The sequence below is a fragment of the Epinephelus moara genome, chromosome 12, assembly GCF_006386435.1.
Source record: "Epinephelus moara isolate mb chromosome 12, YSFRI_EMoa_1.0, whole genome shotgun sequence".
In the NCBI taxonomy this organism is placed as follows: Eukaryota; Metazoa; Chordata; class Actinopteri; order Perciformes; family Serranidae; genus Epinephelus; species Epinephelus moara.
The window spans coordinates 37,671,222-37,694,419 of NC_065517.1; the positions used below are offsets into that span (position 1 = coordinate 37,671,222).

The 23,198-nt window shown below is 40.7% G+C and overlaps 1 protein-coding gene across 1 annotated transcript in view; it reads right to left on the bottom strand.

The window, feature by feature from the left end:
- The window catches only part of mmut (methylmalonyl CoA mutase), a 29,806-nt gene extending 8,274 nt beyond the window's left edge, over positions 1-21,532 (bottom strand). Inside the window, exons 1-11 of the mRNA XM_050058671.1 lie at positions 21,424-21,532; positions 17,442-17,873; positions 16,974-17,341; positions 16,642-16,799; positions 13,656-13,827; positions 13,316-13,564; positions 11,209-11,320; positions 7,865-7,980; positions 5,071-5,186; positions 3,626-3,757; positions 3,370-3,517 (exon numbers count right to left, since the gene is read on the bottom strand). Coding sequence (XP_049914628.1) covers positions 3,370-3,517; positions 3,626-3,757; positions 5,071-5,186; positions 7,865-7,980; positions 11,209-11,320; positions 13,316-13,564; positions 13,656-13,827; positions 16,642-16,799; positions 16,974-17,341; positions 17,442-17,838 — 1,968 coding nt within the window. The 5' untranslated portion in view covers positions 17,839-17,873; positions 21,424-21,532. The remainder of the gene's footprint in view (positions 1-3,369; positions 3,518-3,625; positions 3,758-5,070; positions 5,187-7,864; positions 7,981-11,208; positions 11,321-13,315; positions 13,565-13,655; positions 13,828-16,641; positions 16,800-16,973; positions 17,342-17,441; positions 17,874-21,423) is intronic.
- Between the last annotated feature and the right edge of the window lie 1,666 nt (positions 21,533-23,198).

Here is a 23,198-nt window from a genome sequence, read left to right on the forward strand (position 1 = left end):
TAATCGGAGTTGAACTAGACAATGCATGTGCGCATGCTCCACACCCCCCGTGCTGGCGTATGACCCCGGAACAGACAAGACATGCTATTGTTGTAGCCCTCCAACAGCATACAGCGTTCTTGTCTGCCTCTCGAAATCACCATGACCACGAGGGATAGCGTGCACCTTATCTGCACAATCAGTAACACATACATTACGTACGAGATGAACAAAGCTGTACGATTATCCATCTTGTTGTTGTTCGAAAATGCCGGTCTGCCGCCTGACTCCAGTTGTTTATTATTAAGTGACGTAATAGGTCAACCGGAAAGGGGGCCGTATTAAGCCGCTGAAACGACGCATATCGCCACCTAGTGTTGAGGAGGAGGACACGTTCCCGTCAGTAATTCGATTTTCTCAGTTGCTTGTAAACTGGGATAAAGACAGAAGTCCGATTAGACGCCAAAATCGAATTTTGAGCATAGCTCAATTAAGCTGTGCATGTAAACGTACTGACTGGCTTTAAACTCTGTGTGGGTGTGAACCTTTACAGGGTCGTTGAGTCTATGTTGTTTTGTTTTTGTGTCTCTTCCTCTCTGTCCATTCTGGGTCTTTCTGAAGTTTTTATAAAAGCCTAGTTGGGGTAGTAACCACAGGTGCTTCCCTGATATGTTTGTGTTCCTTCACCTTCCCCTTTGTCCTTGTCCACAAGCTGGGAGTCATCAGAACCCCGAACCATCGGGCTGAAAAAGTGCCAACGAGGACGGAAGGGAAGGTGAAGGAACACAAACACATCAGGGAAGCACTTAAAACCTGTGACTTCCCCAACTGGGCCTTTGTAAAAAATCTCTAAAAGACCCACAACAGACAGAGAGGAAGAGACACAAAAACAAACAACATAGTCAAGCTTGTCCATCCTAAGGATAAAACACCCTGGCAGAAGCAGAGAAATGTACTGTATGCACTCCAATGCACCCAGGAATGCACAGATTTTCACATAACAGCACAGGAGAGCCAGCTCATCAGGTCAAGACCCAGCTGGTCATTTACATCTACAGGAGAAGGGACACTCCCTCAAGGACAGCAATGTGCACATCTTGGCCAGGGAAGACAGATGGGTTGAAAGAGGCGTGAAAGAAGCCATCTACGTCAAACTGGAACTTCCATCTTTAAACAGAGGAGGTAGCCTACGACACCACTTATCACCCACCTACAATGCAGTCTTGGGATCCCTCCCCAGACGACTTCACACCCATTCACACCTGGTCCCACCTGACCCTAACGACACACATGATGGCTAGGTGGGTCAACGACTCACATGTGACCTCAACGACTCTGTAAGGGTTCACACCCACACAGTGTTTAAAGCCTGTGACTCTGCACCAGTCATTTAGAACTGAAGAAGCAAGCAAGTGCAGTTGCCTACGATACAGCATTTCAGAAGCCTTATATATTTTATATCTTTTATTTTGTTGGTAACCATTATTGGCATTATTGGCCTCATAACTGTCATGTAAGCTCCTGATGTAAGCTGTACTACTGTAAGTTACTGTATCACAGAAAAGGGCAGAGACATGCTCAATAGGTCAGATAGTCATCAGGATTTTGCACATCACACTGATATAGTCCCATGATTTTCAATGTTTCAACATATCACAAGAGGCCGTTTGATAATTGTGAAATCTCTGATTAAGCGACAAACAAAAAACTGGCTGTGAATCTGTATCTGTGGCATGTAATTAGTTTAAAGGGCAATGAAGCACTATTTGCAATATCAAACCAAAGTCACGGGGTACAGGGTCAGAGAGATAAGCATCGGCTACGTTAGCTTAGCTCTTTCTCATCCCCCCCACCCTTGGTTTGGTAACACTGTGGAGTGATAAACAGGGAGGTGTGCCTCTACACATTTTCTGCCCTCTCAGGTCAGACCACATTAAATGTTCGGTATGACATCATCAAATGGAGTTACATTTTTTGGATGGTTTTAATTATACTTTAACACCAGGAATGGAAGCAGTCAAAGTGCTTACAGACTTGTCATTGCAGGAAAAGCACAGGTGCAATTAATAAGATTAACACTGCCTTTGTTCCATTTGAGAGTGCCAGTAAGTGCTGCAGTGAGTGAGCATGCACAATGACAGGACACTGGTACTGAAACACCTGAATGAAATGAAGCCATTGTTAATAAAGGTCATTAGCTGCACCTGTGTTTGACAAATCCAAATGTCAGTTTTGGGCTCATTTACTCTGCCTGGTGATTGTTACATGTGCTGACAGAAAGGTTTATAACCCTTTTTTAACTCCAAATGTTTGGGCATTTTAAGTTCCATGTCATTCAAAACTCCCATTATAAATATGATCAAATTAGGAAATAGAAATAAAGGGAAACTTAGAACTAAAAGGGAAATGTTTGTGACTATTTAATTGGAACAGACCTGGCTTTCTTGCTCTTATTATGCACTGCAGCAGTTATCATACTATACAGTTTAACTGCATCACAACTGTATCATGTTTTACCATGTACAGGCATGAGTATTTGTATTTTCCAGTGCACCTGGTTTCAATAAAACATCAATTAAGAGCCCTTTTAGCGTCTGATAGTTTGCCAGTTGGTACATTCCTAAATACAAAGAGCTGTTTGGCAAACACTGGAGGAAGAGGAAGAAGTAGAAGAAGAAGAAGAGCAAAACTTTGAAGTTGTGTAGGACTTAGAATATCAGTAAATAATAGATATATTAGTAGATATCTATAATAGATAGATAGATAGATAGATAGGTAACCATTAGAAACTCACCACTACTGAACTTTGACAGAGCGGCAGGCGATGTCTCCTCCTGAATATATTTCTCGCTTTTCCCCTGATGGTCTGANTATCAGTAAATAATAGATATATTAGTAGATATCTATAATAGATAGATAGATAGATAGATAGACAGACAGACAGACAGATAGATAGATAGATAGATACGTAACCATTAGAAACTCACTACTACTGAACTTTGACAGAGCGGCAAGCGATGTCTCCTCCTGAATATATTTCTCGCTTTTCCCCTGATGGTCTGAAGGAGTCACTAAATTTGTCACTAGTTGCTTTTTAGAAATAAAGTTGCTAAGAGGGTCTGAAAAGTCACTAAATCGGACGAGAAAGTCAAGTGTCAAAACTGTGTTAGCCTGAGGCTGAGTGCGCTGTTAGCATGGGGCTAAAGCCAACCTAAAACTATAATACATTTTGCAATTCTCTTTTTATCTACACCTTACCTTTTGTGCTCACTATATTCATTCATTCACAATTACTTCTCAAGAGGTGACCTTAACTGAAATGCATGCTTTTTTTCTATTTAACTGCAGGTGATGTGAATGTGTAGCTCCACTCTACTGTCAGACACTGACCTGAAACAGTGGTCCAATGTCCACATCAAAGCCCAGATCAGCAAACCCTGTGGCGATGACTTTGGCACCCCTGTCGTGACCATCCTGGCCCATCTTTGCCACCAGCAGTCGAGGGTTTCTGCCCTCGTGCTTCTTAAAATCTGCAACTCTGAGATTGGAAGACAAATTGGAAAGAAACCCTTATGCAACTCAATCAATCTGAGCAATCAGTCCGTGTATAATAAATGTAATAATGCACATTAGTTTTATTTCCCACCTATTGTGAGCTGCAGCGATCTCTTCATGCTCCCCGAACTCGCTGCGGTAAGCACCGCTCACCATCCTGGTGCTGGCCTTGTGTTCACCAAACACTTTCTTCATGGCGTCAGTTATTTCACCAACTGAACATCTAAAAAATATATATACACATATTATTATTTGTTTTTAAGGCACTGCATGGACACACACCTGCTTACATCTCTGAACTGCTCATCCCCTATTCCACCTTTGATCACTCATGTGTTTTAATATCTATGTTAGGCACTGTTCAACATTTGCTGTTTTTAAATGTGCTTTATAAATAAATCTGACTTAACTTGACAGCATCTTCCATCATGTTTTCACCTTATGACGATAAATAATGCAGACTAGTCACTCAATTTGTTCCAACTCATTTTAAGACTTCCACATTCAATTAACTGAATAAAAAGGCCCTTGTTTTTTTCATTTTATTGCAGTATGCTTGATTATCTGTATAATTTATTGTCATGCCTTTTTTAGTGTTTGTGCCACATAGCAGAAAGACTTACACTAGTCATCTGTCAGAAAGTATAAAGCAAAACACAACAATTCTTATTTTCCAAGTGATTATTAACCAATGAAAACACAGTTATGAAATTATATACCATTTCTGCCAACAGATGCCCCTGAATCCTACACACTGGACCTTGAAGCCATCTCGGTTTTTCAATGCTGGTTCCTCTCAGCATGTTGGCTGTCAAGAGCATGTGGGCTCTTTGTCAGATCTGTTTTCTTTAAGGCTTAACAGAATCAGATATCCACGTGTGTGTGTGGGCCTTACATAGAGGTCAGATAGTTACTATCTGACCTCTATGAAATGTACTGAGTACATTTTATAATGTTGGTTATAAGACTTCTTTTCCCATGTGACATCATGCTGGTCTTACCAGTAACTTCTTTGCTAGTCATTATCTGACTTTAGTATTCTGGCAGCTTTAAAAAGATATGTATGGAGCTTGAATTTCATCTATGTCCAAATACATGGACCTCAGCTAAAAGACATCTGATTCTAAAGTAATTTTAATTAAATCTGATTAAATATTTTAAGAAAATCCTTTTTCCTGCAATTACTGCATTGCCACTGATGAGTTCTACTGCGACATGAACTGCCACATGACAGTATGAAGAAATAAGGGCCACAGATACACTGCTAGAGGCTGATGAACAAAAGAGCTCTGGAGAAAAACACCACATGAATATCATGGACATGTGCAAATCAAGTTCACATATTTTCAAAGCATCAGAGGGTCATGAAAAGGGGAACCTCCTGACACATCAGTTATAGATTGTTATAGGTCATCTGGTGTTCCTACTAAACCTTTTCACAGAGTTCATCTGAGAATAGTTAGGCGAAGAAAAGGCAGGAAACATTAAGATGCATGTCGTATGTGAAACTTAAGTCATGCAGACGTAAGTTCTGACCTGGCTCGTGCCGCCTCTACAGCCAGGGCTAAAAGGTTGCCCTCCCTGGTTCGGGCACACTCCTCAATGGCTGCCAGGCACTTTGCCGCTACCTCTGGGTCACGACTCGCCCTCACCTGCAACACAGAAAGCAGGCAAGATGTCATAAACGTAGCATTTTTAGTTTTTATCATGAATAGAATTTACTACATACAGTGTGTGTGAATGAGTCGACTGGGAAAACTTCAATGTGTTCTGTTCTGTATGTGCTCTTTAAAGAGACTGAAAGGATTAAAATGGCTTAAAGAGATTTCTTACGGCAGATATTTTGGCTCATCCTTTCAGGAAAAGCACAGGTGTTACTGATAACATCAATGAAACCTCGGTTCCATTTTAGTGTGCCAGTAAACTCTGCAGTAAAAACCCAGCGCAGAGTACAGTATCACAAACATGAGGAGAAACTTCACAGATGTTCTCTCTAATCCCAAATGTGTACACATGCACAGATTTAAAGAAATAATAGCGCTTCACAAACTGCAGGAACTTATTAAGATTATCATGCCAGAGGGAGCCAAGTTTTATTTTGCAGAAGATATTTAGTGCGTCCACTTGACACTAGAAGGGCTTCAGACACATACTTGTACACAGCTGTAGATGTTAATTACGTTTAATCACGGGTGAGCACATGTAACATTTGTCATCTGTGTTTCGATCAATATTGTGACTCTAACATTACTTGTAAAAGCAATTGATGACTGTTTGCAAGAAAAACAAATATAAAAGTTACCCATATACAAAAAGCTGAATCCAAATATTTCAAGAGGTTTTTTGAGTAATGACGTCAAAACCAAAAATTTCTATAATTGCACCTGGTCTCCTCTAATCAATTGTGTATTGGTGCGATTTTTATACACCAGCGGCGCCGCTAAAAAAAACAAATAGAGAAAACAATGTACATTATCTCTTACATGATCTCACGGGGAAGCAGATGTAATCCGAGGTTGTGTGCCTCTGCACACCACTCAAGTTTCTGTTACAGTTACATCCATGTACATCCAAAAGTGTTTTATGCAGAATATTATGATGTCACAGTGAAGTTCACCTTTGGCCTTTCAGATATAAAATGTCATCACGTCATCATTTCATGCTATTAGACATTTGTTTGAAGTTTTGTCATAATCAGCATAAGAATTCTTGTGTTATGGCCATATTTTGTGAGGTCACAGTGACCTTGACCTTTAACTTTCAAGCTCTTGGGCGTTAGTGTCAAATTTGAAAAAATTCCTTTAAGGTGTTCTTGAGATATCCCGTTCATGAGAATGCGATGGGTGTAAGGTCACAGTGATCTTGACCTTTTACGAATAAATCTAATCAGTTCATCGTTGACTCCAAGTGGACGTTTGTGCCAAAGTTGGAGAAATTCCCTCGAACTATTCTTGAGATAACATTAACAGAGATGGGATGGACAGACGGACGGATGGACGGACAACCCAGAGATATAATCGGCAATGAGGCATAATAAAACACATCAGACTTAGTGTGCAAAGTTTCTGTGCGTCAGAGTTTTTATCAGATGACGGATTTATCTTGAGTCATTTATTCATTATTTCTAATTCTATGCTTTTATTCAAATAAGGGACTGTTCGTTATTCATGAGGGGGAAGGAGTGGTGAAAAAAGGGGGAGGCATGTCAAATAATTTTTCAAGCACTGGGGCGGGACTTATGTTTTTTATTTTGGCTTTGGGAAGGGGTGTTCAAATTGAAATGGTTGTATTTTACATTTATTTTATTGCCAATTTTCAAGAAAATGTGGCATGTTTTCTTTAAAAATCATTAAAATTACAGCATTTATCATAACCAGAAACTGTAAAAATAAAATTTATTAATGGATTTTCAAATTTCTGATGGTCCTTGGACACATTATGTGGGACAAACACAAACACACACAAAAAAAACAACAACACATCTGACTGTAAAATAGTGAGATTTTCCACCGGTCACTCAGGGAGGCTCAGGGAAAAATTTGAAGCTTTGAATATTTGAAGCTTCAGGGAGAGTCAAAATAAAATAAAATTTGAAAAGCCACACCCCAGGTACCCCCTCCTCTGATAAATAACGAACAGTCCCTAATGTTATACATTTCATTTCAATTCATTGCCCTCCTGCATATAATTCATGCACATTATAAATCCAGAATATTGATGTAAGAGGATATCTACTGCAGTATTCAAAATAATGATAAAACACGTTCTTCACATTTACTCAAACAGAATGGCAACTGAAACAAACTCTTGTGATCCTGGTAAAAATATATAATATACTGGATATACATACATTAAATATGTTTTCTCTGTTCATCTCCATGTGTGACAGATTTCGGTATATTCATCATGTTACTTATTTCGACATGAGAACTGTGAGTCTCAGTATCGATATGAGGATTTTCTGGAGAGGTGATGAACAACACTGAATAAGCACATGTGTTTGCAACTTCCCCTGAGGATCTTTGTTCCATGTGAGTGTCTTCATTATCTCCCTGTGTTTTCTGTCTGTCTTTACTGTCAACGATGAAACAAAATGCCAAAACAAACACACCAAAAAAGCTAATGGACGTTTGTATGTGTACTATATATCAGGGCTGAGGTCATCTCAACACAGCACCTAAGTAGACAACAGTGACAATGTTTTTCTGTTTTTGCAAACGATGGGGTTTTTCTCTGAGTATTTACTTGGACAAAAGCTAAAGGTCAGAAAAACAGCATTAGTCTTTGGGTGCCACACACGTATCTATTCAGTTGTGAAAGGAACACTGACCTTCTTCAGTTTTTCAATCTGTTTCTGGCGCACAGCCGTGTTATCTATAGCCAGCACCTCCACAGTCTCCTCTTTCTCCAGACGGTACTTGTTCACCCCGACAATGACCTCTGATCCTGAGGACGAACAGGGAGAAGAGAACACAGGTTAGTGAATCAGCAGGGGAAAAGAACATTTCAACCACTCATACACACATCTGTGAACAACCTATTCACAGAACAGAATAAGGAGCTTTTAGTTACACAATAGTCCAGACATATGTTACATCCACTGACCCTTCCTTTGACCTCTTTCTGAAAGAGAGTCTCTTACAGTCTCAACAGAGACAGCAATAGCTCGACGACGTGGCCAAACCCAAGTAAGATGCTGAATGTATTAAACTGTGTGGACCTTGAACTAATGACTAAGGAGAATTCTGGACCCCGAGGCTGGACCAGTTAGGAACCACTGCATCAACATGTAATAATATGTTTTATCTGATCCCACCTGGTGTCCAAGTGCGCCACAGGTGCACCAAAGGAGCCTGGCTGCCCAACTACCAAAAGCTGTATTTAGCAGGCACCAGACGGTCATGGCAGAGCACACCTGACTGCGCCAAGAGGGCACCACATTACTACTTCATTGCCAGCTGATGCTATCAATAATATCAATAGCGGGTACTGCTTGATCTGACATTCATTCATTCACTCATTTTCCGTGACCCCTTATCCTGTTAGGGGTCTCAGTGGAGGCTGGAGCCTATCCCAGCTGACACTGGGTGAAAGGCGGGGTTCACCCTGGACACGGTCACCAGACTATCACAGGGCTGACACATAGAGACAGACAACCATTCACACTCACATTCACACCTACGGACAATTTAGAGTCACCAATTAACCTGCATGTCTCTGGACTGTGGGAGGAAGCTGGAGCACCTTCTATGCATGCTGGCACGGCGCTCCGGATCTCTGATAAAAAATTATGACGGGGCGACCTCTAGCTCACCAGGTAGAGGTCGCCCCGTGTCAGCTGAGTCCTTAGCATCAGCTCAGTTTCAATTTCAACCTTGTCTCGTTATCTCTTGATAAAAAAGCTCCTTCTCTCATGATAACAAAATAGCAAACTCATGATTTTATATTAACAGCATTAAATAAAATGATCTGAAGCATGGCTGCTCTCAGTTTCCGTCGTTTTAGCTTTCTTTACCACCTTGTTATTCTATGAAGATTTTTATCATGTAACCATCAAAGACTTAGATAGAAAGCATCCATTTTCAAAGTATGATGTAAGATGCGACCACATCAGTGGCGAGACAGTCACTCAGCACATTCGTCATTTAGGCGGAGCATTGTCTGACAGTCCTCCTGCAGGGTTTGATGGCCTTCAGTCTCTGATGATACTTGGGAATGAGAAAACAGTGATGTGCTCCGACTGCTCGAGAGGAGCCCTCACTACAGAGTAAAACGCCTGGTGGAATAACACAAAAACACTGATAGCGTATTTTCTCATTCCTGGCTGGTAGCTGTAAAAAATTGCTCTTTAAACCTCGGCACTGCTCTTCGTATACCGACATGGTTGAAATTACCCAGTGCCAGAACTACTGAGTCAGGATGGCAGTTTTCAATCTCCATAATTTGGGCAGATATCTGCTGACAGGCAGCTGTTGCTCCGGCTTGAGGAGGAATGTATACTGCGACCAGGATGAAAGGTGCAAATTTCCTGAGGAGCTCTGGCACTCATTGTGTTAACAGACCATAACGGTGCATGGTGCCCACGCTATCCTAGATAACTGAATTCTGTAATGAACTGTCATGATAGTCTCTTTCACCACCTTACAGACAAATCCAAATATAGCAGCCTTGGAACTTCATGGTCATCTTAAAAAAACAATGATTGCTATGAACACTCAAGTGTCCAAAAAATACACAGCAAGTAGACAGAAGCTTGTAATTCTCTATATTCCGGGGGAAAAAAAATCTCATGGTCAATCAGAATTCAAGCCCCATCAGAAGTAGAAACAAATGTCAGCAGCAATGATGGGCTGCAAGGAGTGAATGAGAAAGTCAATGAATATCAATGAGTGCAGGCATCAGGGGGATTAAGGCGGAGAGCTACACAGTCCGTGAAGGTTCTACTCTGCTCCATCGCAGTCATCTCTGCCCTTATGTGAGTAAAACAAATTCCGAGGAGACACAAAAAAAAAAGCCTCAGTTGAACACCCTGATAACAACCTCTCCAAGTGCGTACACATGCCGGCCTCGCTCCTCTAACAACACAACAACATACACAAGGTCTGTTTGAACAAAGCTGTGATATCTTTTGTGAGCTGCATTACTATCCACTTGTGGTAGCCTTGCTACGCCAGCCTACAAATTGTGCTTCAGGCACTGGAATTTAACGAGGCTCAACAGGCAAGCGCTTGGGTAAAGGGCACTTTCAGGAGGCATATACATACATTTATATTTATATTTATATATATATATATTTATTACTTTGCAGATGATAGGACTAGCATTTTAATAGTCAGAGCTACAAACCAAAAAACATGCTAAATTCAAACTTAATGCAGGGCACTGCTGCTGAACGCAAGGCAAAATGAATCCTTCAAATCAGGGTCCCTACAGCTTAAAGGAGCAGTGTGTAAGATTTAGGGGGATTTAGTGGCATCAACCAGTGAGGATTGCAGGTTGAAAACAGTTGAACCTTCTCCCAGTTAAGGCTCCTCAAGTCTTCTTTGTCCAGGAGGTTTTTTACTGGGAGCCGAGTTATCCGCAGAGATCTCTTCCTCTCCAAAAAAAACGCACAAGGAGAAAACCAGTAGACGTGACCCTGACCTCAGGGTGCCTACGGGTATCAGACACTTAAATTTAATGCTTTTTAAGTCCTTCCAAGATCACTTTTAACCAAATTTAAGACAATTTAAGATTTTTTTTTGGACGTTCACACAGAAGAGCTTGATGCATTTTGACAAAAAGAAATTAAAAGATGGATAAATGAAATTAGATAAAATGTCGAGGCAACTGAGAAACAAATTCAAACTAATATTCAAAACTATTTAATGTCTTTTAAGGCCCCATATTTATAAAATTGAACTGACATATTAAGATTTAATCAGGACCTTCATACACCCTGGATTTAAATATTTCATTCCAAATATGGTGAGAAAAATGACCGTTTTAGACAGGATGGAGAAGCTCGGTACATTACTTAATGTCAAAACTGAAACGTCTATTTGACATTCTCAAAGCGGCTCTAGTGAGTTAAGAGGCAGAGAGAATTAAGTATTTTAGACAGACGAAGAAGCTAGAAAGATCAAAGGATGAGAGGCTTTAAGGCAATAAGATTATGATTTATTCAAACAGTACCTGAGTCAATGCGGGCCTGTCTGCGAGCTGCACACTCCTCAATGCGAAGTTTAGGGATCCCCTCTGCCACAGCTCTGGCCATGCCTCCCATCTCTTCAATGTCTTGGATGAACTGAAAGAAGGAAAACGCAGCTTGTAAAAGAGTGACTTAGTGATGATGGATTATTTCTGCAGATGTATGCTGACATTTACCCCACAACATAATGTGGTTTTGAAAAGCACTTATCCATAGACAGTTTACTACATACAGTAGGTCTCAGTTGGCATGCCCCCAGTTTGGAGAAGCAGGATGGAGTCGGACATGGAAGCTAAGTTATGTACTGCTGCAGAGTCAGCAGCAAAACCAATTTTAGCCACCTAAAAAATCAGTATCAGTTTAAGTGTACGCTATATTCAGAACATTTTCACTGCTTTACCTTACCGTCAGAAAACAAGTTCAGTAGGGAACTGAAGCCGTTTTATCACTTTTCAAAGCCAGACTCCAAAACTGTGATTTAACATTACTCAACAGAGGAGCTGCTGGTCTACCGCTGCCTCCATCAGATAGTTAGTTTGAGTTACTGTGTCACTCTGGCATTTTAAAGGGTTAACTCGGATTCACCAAAGTCACACAACAACACAAACTAACTAACTGATCAAGGCAGAAGTAGACCAGCAGCTCCTGTGTTCAGTGAGTCAAATTACCTTTTTTAGCAATGGAGTCTGGTGGCTTTGAAGAGAGCATATATAGGGAACTGAAGCCAGTAACGCCTCGTTTCCAATCACTACTCTGACTGGTGTCTGTAGATCCATAAATACACGGATGATGCCTCTAGTGTCCAACACAAGGAAGTGCCTTTCTTTACGGATGGGTAGAAATCTGACAGGCACTACCTGTAGCCGTGGGGGAGAGGCTTTTTTTGTCTGTTTTTCGCCATCCAGTAGTTTGGATATGTGCTTGGAACACTACCTGGACAAAACAGGATCTGCCAGGTACGTGGCATGTTAAATTCTTAATTAAAAAGACATATGAATGGCTGAACAAGTCATAATGACAATCTGACTGTATAACCATATTTTAGCAGAATAACATTACTCAGATAAACATGTTCTTTTCATCATACAAACTCACTTGACAATGAGCACAAGCAACTGAATTGAAGAAAATACCCTGTTAGCCTGTTAGCTTAGCTAGCACACTGTCATACAGTCTCTCCGAAATCCACTGCAAAAGTTCAAATTTTTGAATGTACTCGAGGCAAATTCCGGACCGAAATATTACAGAGAGGAGGAGTTTTGCAGGGACATCGCATATCACTGAGATTCCCATAGGAATTGATAGACTTCCTGTTGCCATAAGTGGAAAACGAGGGGCATTCTCGGAACCCATCGGCTGTATTCGGCGTCTGACTTCCGGCAGACGGCGATACAGCCTCTGGGGGCAGACCCCCGATTTTTTGGCATTCCGGCTTGATTTGGGCGGAGGAGGCGAATTTCCGTTTCCGACTTCCATTTATATATAAGTAAATATGCTGAACCATTGCGATGGATTCAGAGTTTGCAGTGACGGCAGTTATGTTCCGCCTCGTTAGTTCACCGCACGGACCGTTTAACCTGGCAACAACTGCAGCTGGCTCAAACGTGATCAGTCAATATCACGCGGACTACCAACAGCCTACAACCGGAGACCAGGGCTCTTCCGCTCTTCTTCCAGAGGCAAGATCTCCGGGGTTTGCCTACAGACTCTACATTCACTGAATGTAGGGTCTGTATATAGAGACTAAACGAGGGGTAACAGCTTCCCTGTCGGAAAGGTCAAGCAGTGAAAATTCTCTCAATATAGCATACATTTAAACTGTATTCGATTTTTTTTTGGTGGCTACAATAAATTTTGCTACAGCCCCCGTCCACAGCAGTACATTGCTTAGCTTCTGTGGCGGTACTCCTGTCTGCTTCTCCAAACTGTGGGCGTGCCGATCACAATCTACAGTTGGTAATAAACTGACGAAGGATAAGTGCCCCATACAACCCCACTTTAAAGGATCTGAAATATCCCTTTAATAAGAACACTACTCTGATTACTCCCAAAGGAAGCCCGACCTGTTGCCCATTTGTCCTCATGACAAACCTTCAAAGCTTTGTTGTAGACATCATCCGTGAGAGCCTCCATCATGTGCGAGCCCCCCCAGGGATCAGCGACTTTGGGGATGCCTGATTCTTCCTGGATGATGATCTGGGTGTTCCTGGCAATGCGAGCACTCTTCACTGTGGGCAAGCCCAGAGCTTCATCAAACGAGTTGGTGTGGAGCGACTGAGTCCCCCCAAACACGGCTGCCATGGCCTCAATCACTGTGCGGATCACGTTGTTGTACGGATCCTAAGAGGAGGGATCACAGGGCGATGCTGTAACGACTATTCTTTGATTGTGACGTGTTTGATCTCTGTATAGTTTAAAGACTTATATTTACTTGTTCAGTGAGAGACCAGCCTGAAGTCTGACAGTGTGTGCGGAGGAGCAGAGACTTGGCGTTCTTGGGCTGGAAGTTCTCTTTGATGAGCGTGGCCCACAACCTCCTGCCTGCCCTCAGCTTGGCGATTTCCATGTAGAAATTCATCCCAATACCCCAGAAGAAGGACAACCTGACAGCACACACAAAAAAGGCAGAAGAGAGAAATATAGTCAGTTATTGGAATTAACTAAACCTGAAAAAGTGTAGATCCTTCCTGGCTCAAAGAAATCTCCTTGTACTTGGCATCACAAAAATGTGTTTAATCTTAAATGCAAACCATATCTCTTTGATAACTGCTGGTCTGGTTTCAGGAGTTAAATGGGAAATATTTCTCAGCCTGATGTGGGTTGACAACAACATATGTCTGACATTTGCACTCAAGCTAAGGTATTAACACCGATGCTTTCATTATGGCCTCATGTTTTATATCAACACCAGTACGCAAACAAGCAGATATAGTCACACATCCCACCCAGTGATGACTATTACTGCAAACAGATGGCAAGCAACAAACCTCATCATAGCTTAAACTGTAAGTTTGGTATTTCTTTAACCTGGATCCTGTTTCCCAATGTTTTTGTGTCTACATGACTAATGGGAGCAACAGTTTTTAAACTGGTTCAGTATTCAGAGAGAGGGCTGCAGCCAGCAACAGCAAAACAGGCTGGGATTTAACCACTCTCGCAACATTATGGAAAGGATCCCTACAGAGATAGACCCTTTTGTAAAAGAGTGAGACCCTTTTGTTTAACCACAAACAGCCCCAAACAACTATCACTAAACCCACCAGACTCCATTTAAATAAACAGTCATTTTGTCATTGTAAACACACTTAATTCAAAGTCAACAGCAACAAAATAAAACTCACAAAAACCATCTTGGTTCAACTTTCCACTGTTCCAACAATCACCAGCTCTGGTTTGGTTCAAATAAACCCTTAATTCACCCAGTTTGATGTGAATATATGCTGTCTCTGTACACACTTAAACGTACATATGTTTAAATGGAGTCTGGTGGGTTTGGCAATGGCACTTTCAGAGCTGTTTTTGGTTAAACAAAAAGGAAACTCTCTAACAAAAAGGTCTATTGTTCCTATCAGTCACTTTCTTAGACACAAATCATGGAGAAGTAGGATCCAGGTTGAAAAATGCAAAACTTACCCTTTAAAGGATAACTTCGGTATTTTTCAACCTGGGCCCTATTTCCCCATGTGTATGTGTGCGTATGATTCATGGATACAACTCGTTCTAAAATTGGTTCAGTATTGAGGGAGGCGAACACAACCGGGAGCCGTGAAACGAGCTAAAACGGTAACGGGGGCAAATGTGTCCCGTATAAGTTTGCGCATTAAAAGTGCTTTTTTTCGCCACTGACTGGTTCAGATCGCCAGTGCTATAAATGGAGTCAGCTGTCAGTCAGTGTTGGAGCAGAGAGGGGGAGGACGGCCCCGCTGGGTACTGTAAGTGAGTATGTGTGTGTGAAGTGTGTGTGTNCAAGAAAACGGCTGTCCCACGAGCAGAGAGAGCTACAGACACAGTGGAGCAAAGCTCGTGACATCACACAGCCCAGAGGTAAGAGAAATGCTTAGTATGCTATTTACAGAGATAGCACTGGCGATCTGAACCAGTCAGTGGCGAAAAAAAAGCACTTTTAAAGCGCAAACTTATACGGGACATATTTGCCCCTGTTACCGTTTTAGCTTGTTTCGCGGCTGCCGGCTGCATCCGCCTCCCTCAATACTGAACCAATTTTAAAATGAGTTGTACCTATGAATCATACGCACACATACACATGGGGAAATAGGGCCCAGGTTGAAAAATGCAAAACTTACCCTTTAACATCCAGGGCTGAAGTTTTCAAATACACTGCCATACAGACAAAAACAAAAAGGAACGTGGTTGAGATGCTACTTGGGTTGGTTTAAGGTTGAAAAATCGTTTGGGGTGTCACAACCTTTCCACCTGTCAGCATCCACATGTACTGCATTCCAGTTTTAAAAGCTGGGTGTACAAGGTCCACATTCAGTGGCAGACAGTGCCAACTAATATGGGCTGCAATAAGAAGGACCATGAAACTCAGGATCATATCTTACACCTGTCGTAAAGCAGTAAGCAGCACAGTGCAACTGTAATCACTAAATTTGGACCGTCCAACACCCATGTTGTATAAGCAGCAAATGTACTTGTGCCGGGGCGTCAGTAGCGTAGTGGATAGTGCCGGCGCCCCATATACAAAGGTGATGCCTCACTGCAGCGGTCACGGGTTCGACTCCGGCTCACAACCATTTGCTTCGTGTCATCCCCCCACTCTCTCTCACTCCCCCATTTCACTCTGTCCTGTCAATTAAAGGCAAAAGCCCAAAAAAATAATCTTTAAAACAAAAAAAAAAAAAATGTACTTGTGCCTGTCTTTGCACCCATGGTCTTAAAATGACATGTGGTCATGACGTATTGCAGCAGAAAGCGACTGCAGCATTGACGCAGTGTGGAGTAGAGTGGCGCAGTATGTTCCTGCTATTTAAAGAGCACATTATTTGAATAGTAAAATGCACCTGCACAGGCGGATTAACAACACGTGTACACATTTTATACACCCAGGGACGTGTAGATGGATTGCGGGTGGGTAAAATAATACATCTCTAATGAGGAAAATATTAATGACATTCTGTAAAAAGTGAACACAGCAGGGAGCAGAGCTGCAGAGCTACCGTCTGACTCCTCATTAAGAGAGATGCTGTGTACATTTACACACAAGGAGCAGCGTGACTCCATTGACTGATTCAGAAGCTAAGAGTTTAAGGCCCTGACACACCAAAGCGACAGTCAGTTGTTGGTCAATGTTGGGCCAATGGTGAGTGTCTGTAGCCCTAAGCTGGTGTGATGTGCAAAATGTGCAAATGAGAACTGGCCTCCTCCACACTTACTAAGACGTTAATATTTTGTACCTTGGGGCAAATTCATCGATTGTTAAGCCTGCTTTCAGACCAGTGCGGCAGTACTCCAGGCCGTTAGCAATGGTGTATGCTACTTCCAGGATGGCATCAGCTCCAGCTTCCTGAAGGTGGTAGCCACTGATGGATATGGAGTTGAACTTGGGCATGTGCTGGTAACATGGAGACACATTAGAGTCAGAATATGATTGATGAGGATAACATTAACAACATGACATAAAGGAAGCACCTCAGCACCTAAGGGAACAGTTCACCCTCAAATCAACAATATTGTATTTTTGATCTTGAGGTAAATTGCCCCTTTAAGTGACTCTTATGGTACCTACCTTGGAGGTGTAAGCGAAAATGTCAGCGATGGCGTGCATTGAAGGTTCCGGGGGGAAGATATAGGTGTTGCGCACCATAAACTCTTTCAGAATATCATTCTGAATCGTGCCAGTTAGTTTGGCTATAGGCACGTCCTGCTCCTCTCCAGTCACTATAAACATCGCCAACACCGGGATGACGGCTCCGTTCATTGTCATTGATACAGACATCTTCTCCAGTGGGATTCCGTCAAACAACATCTTCATGTCCTCAACTGTGTCTATGGCAACTCCAGCCATGCCGACATCTCCGTGGACTCGGGGGTTGTCCGAGTCGTAACCACGGTGCGTCGGGAGGTCAAAAGCCACGGAAAGACCCTGCTGTCCAGCTGGGAAGAAAGAGAACAAGAGATAGTGGGTTTGAGCCTTTGAAAAAATGCAAAAAGGGAAGGGATGTCATTGCTGGATATCTACAGTGTTTCAATCTACCTTTAATGTTATCTTTATAGAACTTGTTGCTCTCCTCCACGGTGCTAAAGCCAGCATACTGCCTGATAGTCCACGGTCTGTAGGTGTACATGGTAGGATAGGGCCCCCTAGTGTAGGGAAACACTCCCGGCAACTCATCTGGCCTGCCAGCTGAGTCTGTTTGGGTGTACACAGGCTTGATGTTAAGTCCCTCAGGCGTGCGCCAGATCAGATCTTCCGGGTTCTTCCCCTTCAGCTGTTTCTTCGCCAGACTGGCCCACTCAGGATGCAGGTCCTCCGGATCCTGACGTCGTGTGGAGGTGTGGATCAGACAGCGGTGTGTGCGTGCTGAGGAGACAGACGCTCTAACCAGGCGCCGGGCAGCCATCGCTGCACACGCCCTCTGTGCAGTCAGCATGCTTACTGTGACTCAATCAGACGCACATGGACTACCTGAGGGAGATAATGAGGAACAGATATGAAGTGGTGAAAATACCGTAGTTAGGAGTGAGGTAGTGAAGCCAGCACACATGGGCTGAACACTTAAGCACATCATCATCCTCTATGGAGATGACTGTCACAAACCTGTTAATGTTAGATCAGAAAACAGTGCTTCAAATATGATAATTTCAGAGTCATTAAAGGTACACTGTGCAGGATTGTCTCTTCCTTTTTGTAAACACGCTCACCAGCAAAAGTCAAAGCAAAAGCCAAGACCAGATTTACTGTCATTTGGCTTTTTGTCTCTGCACTGTGTCTCTTGGATGCCTGCTGCTTACACTCTGGCACCTTTTTATAAAGGCCCGACCTCACCTGAGCACTGTGGGGATACACACCCATGGACAAGGGCTCAGAGTCTCTGCAGATAAATACACCACCACACACTTCTAGTGGGCCTTAAGGGATGACTGAGAGGGCTTACTGCTGTATGAGTCTCTCTGCTGCATAGTGTATCTTTATGAAGACAATTGTTTTTGCCGCATGGACATCATCCTGCCAGCAACATATCTTACAGTGAGAAATATTAGTGTTGGTTTCCTGCTTGCTGACACCCTCTACACTTTGTTTTAGTGGATGATTAACATGAGGCCAAACAGTAAAACAGCATACTCTGACACAAGAATGCCCTTCACAGTCCAGTTGTTGTTGGACTAACAGCATTCAAAAAATAATTCCAATATGTTGTTTCGACGACAAAGGAAAGTTTTATCAGTATTTGAGAACATGAGCAACTTTCTCTCTCAAAGCCAGAAACCAGTCTCAAACATGTGATGTCATCAGGTATTAAGTCTGGAGCAGCTCCAGTGGCATTGTTAGGTCTGGGCACCCAAGACTCCAGTCCCAAATGTCCTATGTAGAGACCTGGATCTAAATGGGTTGTATATATTTAAATGAATAAATAATTTAATAAATAAATAAAAATAGGCCTGATAATATATACATTTTTTTTTAAATCTCCAGATCTAATAAAGTGCCATTTCGTTCATGCATTAAATCCCTCAAAAATAATATGACATCGCTGATTAGGAATGGATTTTCCATGTCATTCAAGCAGCGCATTTTGTGTGAGATCATGTGCAAGAGAGAGACAGCACTGCCGGTAATCAGTTAAATATTGCAGCTGATAAAGGTGGAGCTCATTTTAAATGCTTTATATTAGGGCCCGACCGATTTATCAGCTGATTATAGCCATTAGAGAATAATCGGCAATCGGCCAAAGTTGGCCTATTGACGCCGATGTTAACACTTAACACTTTCATCACTAATAAAATGCAGGGGATATGGTGTTTTACTTAGAAATGATCCTTGTGTTACTTTTTGCACTATAACCTCCCTCTGTTAAATTGGCAATAATAAGAAGAACCCTGGTACTGTGAACATACATGTGAATGTCTTAATTCATATAGACTTTGCATGATTATGTTATTTCCCAGAGGTTTACTGCCTTTTTGCACATCATATTTTTGATTTATTTTGTGTTCAAATTGTTCATATGCTGCTTGTTCCACACAATTTCTGATAATAAAAGCATTTGAAAATAGTAAAATGTTCTTTCTTCAATTTATATCTTTGTAACGAGTGTCTGAACTATATTTAAGCCATCAAAAGCACGTATTTCGGGCTTTTTTCAATTGAAAATCGTAAAAATTTAATCGGCCGATATATCGGATTTTTTTATTCCATAATATCGGAATCGGCATCGGCCCCAAAAAATCCATATCGGTCGGGCCCTACTTTATATACTGCTGGATAGTTAAATCTATAATTATACATCATCATTTATTAGTTAATTTGATTTTATATTATTAACCTGACATTTCAAAGTCACTAAAGCAGACAAATAAATGTAGTGCAGTAAAAAGTACATTTTTCCCTCAGAGATTTAGTGCAGTAAAAGTACAGAGTAGCATAAAATGGAAATACTTGAGTGCAAGTATCTCTAAAGTCTTTAAATGTTAAAGTATTTTGTTTCTAATCAGTTACTAACAACTACTAATATTTGTAACATCACAGGTGTGTAACCTGGGAAATCAAATTAAAATCAGTTTTTAGGGGTAAATAAGATGCCAGAGTGCATTTTAAAAAATCTAAATAGAGCTTGCTCATTAAAAAAAATTGCCAGGGGAGGATCCCCCCTCAGACCCCCTTACAGAGGCCCGGGCTGAGCCCCTGATGTCCTCATATTTTAGACACACCCCTGAATTGCTCCATAGACAATGAATGAATAGAAGCCTGATTCTGCAGACCCACTGAATATTTGTTTTTAATACCCAGATGAGCTTTGTTCTATTTTAGTGATCATAGTGACTCTTAACAAAACAAAATGTCTTAACAAGCCACTGAGGGACCAACGGGTGAACCTTTTCCAGATGTGTGTTCTGGACTAAAAATAAACCACTGTCTAGTGCACATTATCTCTTTGGATTTGTCAATCCCTTTATTCTCAATACAATTTACACATGCTCAACATTGCATAGAAGGGCAACAGCACTGCCATATGTAATCATTATTCCATTTAGCAAATTCAGTCTTCCACGATCAAAAACTGTCTGCTTCCCGTTCCACACACCCCATTTCCACTACTTGGAGCTTACCTATATGCACTTTACACATGAATGCTTCTCCCTGTGTTCACTTTCATAACTGTCTGTGTATATTCATATCTAACTTGTGTTTAGATTGAATAAAGTAAACAAACTAAGACTATATTATGGCTCTTACAGTGATCTCAACTCTAAAACAGAAAATGTAATGTTACCCACATACACAGAACATTCCTGTCATCTTTCCAGATTCAGTATCTGTGGAGCAGCTTCAGACTTTATACCCCATGACATCACAAATTTGATTTTTAGCACTTTAGTTTTGGACTTGGGAGACAGTTCATCAAGTTTACTAACATTTATGGATGGTCTTAGACCATAGGAATAACGTATGGATTTAAAAATGGGCGTAGTTTCCCTTTAATCTCTCAATACCCACATAATGTGAGGCTATACTGTAAAGCAGACACGTTACGTCACTGCTTCGTAGTACTTCCCAGACATATCTAAAGTAATTAAATTACAACTGGGCATGTCTGACCATACTTAGCCAGCAACTAACATGTGATATCGACACTAGATGACATTGCTTTAACACTTGACAGCAACAACGTTCACATTAGCTAGTTTAGCATGGTTTAGCATTGTCAACAACTACTAGCCAGATATCATCTTTTAGCAAAGTTTAAAAGGCAGCGAAAGATTAGACACCAATGGACGACAATGATAACTTGTTCACGTAATATTAAAGAGGCAAAACGTGCAAGGTAATGTTGACATCACGTTAGGTAAGCTGCAGCTGTGCTGCTGCGCACTGCTAGCTAACAGCGACTGTTAGCATGAGCTATTAGCATTCGTTTGAAGTGCTAAAATAATGTCCGCTAACATTTGACATTTCGTTGTCACGTAAATATATTTTACAACGAACATTTCTGCGTATTTTCAGCTCATTTTCTGACCTTGCCGAGTGTTGTGCTCTTTCAAGTTGACGAAAGGCGTGTGTTCGTTTGTCCAATGAAGTTTCATAACATTAACATCCAGCCAATAGCGTGCTAACATCAACGGGTGAACTATGACCCGAGGACACCGGAAGTAAATGTTAAATTCAAGATTGTTGAATTTCGTAGAGATAAGTAACGCCAGTTATTGTTAGCATGCTGTAATTATCGTTTTAATTATGTGGTATTTAGTTTTACATGATGTTTTTTGCTAGACTTCGTTCATTCCATTCACTCCGTAGTATAGATTATATTAACCACTATTTAGTTTTTATTTTTATTATAAGAAAAAAATACATTTTGGTCTGATTTAAATTATTTATATAATTTTTAATTATTTTTTTCCTTTGCTTTTTATATTTCAGTGGGGCAATAAATACCAAAATCTTTTTATTTTATTTTATTCTATTTTCTTTAACAGACCTCCCTTAGTTTTTCACAATATAGGCCTCCATCAAACACTTGAAGTGACTTCATTGTATTTTGCAAAACATAAAGATACATATACAATATTTATCAATTTTTTACCATGGTATCAGTTTTATTAACACTACTACTTTAATTTCCATGTATTTATGCTACATATTTACCATCACAGTATTCTGAAAACAATTAAAAAATGGTGAAAATCATACACATATATTCTTTAATGAAATATGCAATGCAATAAATTGTAAATTAATTATTTTAGCATCACTACATTTTCCATAAAATGACAATTCAACAGTTGGCTTGAACATGGCTTTGAAGGGTAAAACAAAAACACAGTTAATGAAATTATTTCAGCATACATAACATGAAATGTATAATTTAACATTAATGAATGATCAGAAGTGTTTTTATTTGTAGCAAACAGTCAATTTTAATAAAATTAGCTTAGTTTCACTACCATAAATGACAAATAAACCACTGGGTAGACCATGTTTTGTTTTTAGAATACATTTGTCTTTTATTAGACTTTTATTTTTTGTATAAACGTACATAAATCTGTTCAATAAGATCTCTTAAACTATAATATGTCGAATAAACATGCCTGCCTTGACTTTTTTGTTACTAGCTGTAGGAGGAGACCTGGAAAGGCAAACTATTTAAAGACAGTGACATCTAGTGGGTTTTTTATTTATCTTTATTTGCATAATATACCTGAACCAAATGGTCGAGATAGCTCGGTAAAATCGGTTGAGCAGAACGTTTAAGTGTTAAAGATATAACTTGTTACTGAACAACATGAGCAACCAACATCTAAACTATGCTGTTAACTTATTTTACCTTATTGGGAAATACTTTAATCATACAGAAATTTTTAGGTTCACTACCCCTTTTTGAAATTCTATTTAAGTCAATGTTTAACTCCCTTATTCTTAGAAACAAAAAAGCAATGGTTGCTTACAATATTACAGAAATCTTACGATTAAACCCCATTATGTCAAATTAATTACTCATTTCTAATGTCTGTCCTTACCTATTTTCATTATTATTTTTTAATATCTGTATACTCTCTTTCAGTTATTAGCTCTCCTGTGTTGTGTACCTGTTTTGTGCCTGATGTGATAAGTAACTAAGTTCTGTGTAAAACAAAGAAATGGATAATTCAGACTCGATCTTGACCAGTGTGCATTTTTATAACGTCTGCCATTCGGAGGCGATGCTGCTGCGAACATGCTGTCAAACATACTGTAACTTGTTTGGCATTCCTTCTCCTGTTAAACTCAGAAATCAGACACAGGACGCAGACG